Source organism: Herpailurus yagouaroundi, unplaced genomic scaffold (assembly GCF_014898765.1).
Source record: "Herpailurus yagouaroundi ecotype Mexico unplaced genomic scaffold, PumYag 28, whole genome shotgun sequence".
Classification (NCBI taxonomy): Eukaryota; Metazoa; Chordata; class Mammalia; order Carnivora; family Felidae; genus Herpailurus; species Herpailurus yagouaroundi.
In genome coordinates, this window is record NW_024412376.1 from 87,781,739 (window position 1) to 87,784,922 (window position 3,184).

Here is a 3,184-nt window from a genome sequence, read left to right on the forward strand (position 1 = left end):
TTTGTCAGGTTTCAGCAAATCATTTTAGTTGTCACTCAAAATCCTTTGTGGGATACATGGTGTCAATCGTGAAAACATAAATGTATTTCTCTGAAAGACAACTTGCTTTTACCCAAATCAGATTTAACATATAGCTGTGTTGTGAAGATTAAATGAGGTAATACATGTGAAAGTGCTTGGTAAATACCAAGGTACTCCACAAATAAGAGCTATTGTCTCTATTTTTCTTTTTTCTTTTCATTTCCCACTAACCGGAGTTTCTGTCACTCATTTCAAAACATCGTATTTCCTTTCATTATCCTTTCATTATTAAATGTTATCCTTTTTGGAGATGATAAATATCTTTCAGAAAAGATGACACTTAGGTTGTAAAATAATTCTAATCACAAAATGAACCAACTTTCAGTGAAGTAAGTGAACCCAGTGGCATGCTGTGGGTTAAATACCTGATACTTGTAAAGAAATAGTATTCAGTTTTTTTTGCAAAGGGTTTGCCACCAGAACACTGGGGTCTCGAAAACCACCACTAAACCTAAACCAAAATGGTAAAGGAAGAAATTCTTATCAACATTGTCGTCATTGGACACATAGATTCAGGTAAGTCTACCACTACTGGTCATCTGATCTACAAATGTGGCAGGATTGACAAAAGAACTATCGAAAAATTTGAGAAGGAGGCTGCTGAGATGCAACAGGGCTCCTTCAAGTATGTCTGGGTCTTGGATAAACTGAAAGCCGAACGTGAACGTGGTATCACCATTGATATCTTCCTGTGGAAATTCGAGAGCAGCAAGTACTATGTGACCATCATTGATGCCCCAGGACACAGAGACTTTATCAAAAATATGATTACAGGCACATCTCAGGCTGACTGTGCTGTCCTGATCGTTGCTGCTGGTGTTGGCGAATTTTGAAGCAGGTACCTCCAAGAATGGGCAGACCCGTGAGCATGCCCTTCTGGCTTACACACTGGGTGTAAAACAACTTATTGTGGGTGTTAACAAAATGGATTCCACTGAGCCACCCTACAGCCAGAAGAGATACAAGGAAATCGTTAAAGAAGTCAGCACCTACATTAAAAAAATTGGCTACAACCCCGACACAGTAGCATTTGTGCCAATTTCTGGTCGGAATGGTGACAACATGCTAGAGCCCAGTGCTAACATGCCTTGGTTCAAGGAATGGAAAGTCACCCGTAAAGATGGAAATTCCAGTGGAACCACACTGCTTGAAGCTCTGGATTGCATTCTGCCACCTACTCGTCCAACTGACAAGCCTTTGCATCTGCCCCCCAGGATGTCTACAAAATTGGTGGTATTGGTACTGTCCCTGAGGGTCGAGTGGAGACCAGTGTTCTTAAGCCAGGCATGGTGGTCACTTTTGCTCCAGTCAATGTTACAACTGAAGTAGAGTCTGTTGAAATGGACCATGAAGCTTTGAGTGAGGCTCTACCTGGGGACAATGTGGGCTTCAAGGTCAAGAACGTATCTGTCAAAGATGTTCGCTGTGGCAATGTGGCTGGTGAGAGGAAAAATGACCCACCAATGGAAGCAGCTGGCTTCACAGCTCAGGTGATTATCCTGAACCATCCAGGCCAAATCAGTACTGGATACGCACCTATGCTGGACTATCACACAGCTCACATTGCCTGCAAGTTCGCTGAGCCGAAGGAGAAGATTGACTGTCGTTCTGGAAAAAAAGCTGGAATATGGTCCCAAGTTCTTGAAATCTGGTGATGCTGCCATCGTTGATATGGTTCCTGGCAAGTCCATGTGTGTTGGGAACTTCTCTGACTATCCTCCTCTGGACCGTTTTGCTATTCGTGACATGAGACAGATGGTTGCTGTGGGTGTCATCAAAGCAGTGGACAAGAAAGTAGATGGAGCTGGCAAGGTCACCAAGTCTGCCCAGAAAGCTCAGAAGGCTAAATGAATATTATCCCCAATACCTGCCACCCGAGTCTTAATCAGTGGTAGAAGAACAGTCTCAGAACCGTTTGTGCCAATTGGCCATTTACGTTTAATAGTAAAAGACTGATTAATGATAACAATGCATCGTAAAACCTTCAGAAGGAAAGGAGAATGTTTTGTGGGCCATTTGTTTTCTTGTGTGTGTGGCAGTTTTAAGTTATTAGTTTTTAAAATCAGTACTTTTTAATGGAAGTAACTTTGACCAAAAATCTGTCACAGAATTTTGAGACCAATTAAAACAGAAGTTTAATGAGGAATAAAAAAAATAGTATTCACAATAGATCCCCATAGGAAATAGAAATATTTATAAGTTTTGGGATCATTTATTATGGAAGATTGAGACTGCTAAGTTATTTAATGTTTTTCTTACTCTGAACCTGATTATTTTGTATATTTAGGTTTTGACTTAGATATAAATCATATTTGTTCAGTTTACTATTAATATGCATAATATTTTTCAATTTCTCTTTAAAATCAGAAAACAAAAATGTGTAAATGAAGTCCCTCAAATGATGGAAAATAAAGATACTAACAGATTATCATAGAAATGAGGAAAGGCTCAGGATTAGAGGGGTCACAAGAATAAAATAAAAATGATTTTCAAATATAGACTTTACCAACCTTGAAAGTATGTGGTATTAGCCCATTTGATAACAAAGTCGGTCTTTTTTTGGTAGAAGTAGGTTTTAACAAGAATGTCTCAGTGACAAGGTAAAGATGTTATTCTAACAGACTAAACGAAATTAGAATATGCCATCCTCTGGTATTTGAATAAAGGACACATGTATATGTGTTCCATATATGTGTTTATGTACAAAGGGATACAAAATAATAATAGTGCGTGTAACAAGGTGGTCACAAATAAGTTGTTAGATACTAAGGGAGCAAGCATACTGCATGATTTTTGCATACTCCAATTGTCTTTGCACACTGCAATGTAAAATATGGATGCTCAATAAATACTTCTTTGCTGATGGCACAGTGCCTAAAAAACAAGAATAGGCCATTTCCCATGTGTGAAACCTGGCATAATTTAAATATGAAAATATTTTAAAGTAATTTTAACTTCTTGAGTACTAAATTATAAAGCAGTGGGAGTGTTTTTCTTTATTTCTGAAATCATCCTAATCTTATATTGAGTGTTTTGTACTTGAGGATGTATCTTATTTTGTAGTAACTTTAGCAAGATCTAATTGGCATAAAATAACTTGCAT

General features: G+C 38.2%; 1 protein-coding gene across 1 annotated transcript; it reads left to right on the forward strand.

The window, feature by feature from the left end:
• Nucleotides 1–527: 527 nt before the first annotated feature.
• Nucleotides 528–2,224, forward strand: LOC121032175 (elongation factor 1-alpha 1-like). The gene is given in 4 exon segments (XM_040477988.1): nucleotides 528–908; nucleotides 910–1,288; nucleotides 1,291–1,694; nucleotides 1,696–2,224. Coding segments are annotated over 4 exon segments (1,386 nt in total). The 5' UTR covers nucleotides 528–542; the 3' UTR covers nucleotides 1,933–2,224.
• Nucleotides 2,225–3,184: the final 960 nt, after the last annotated feature.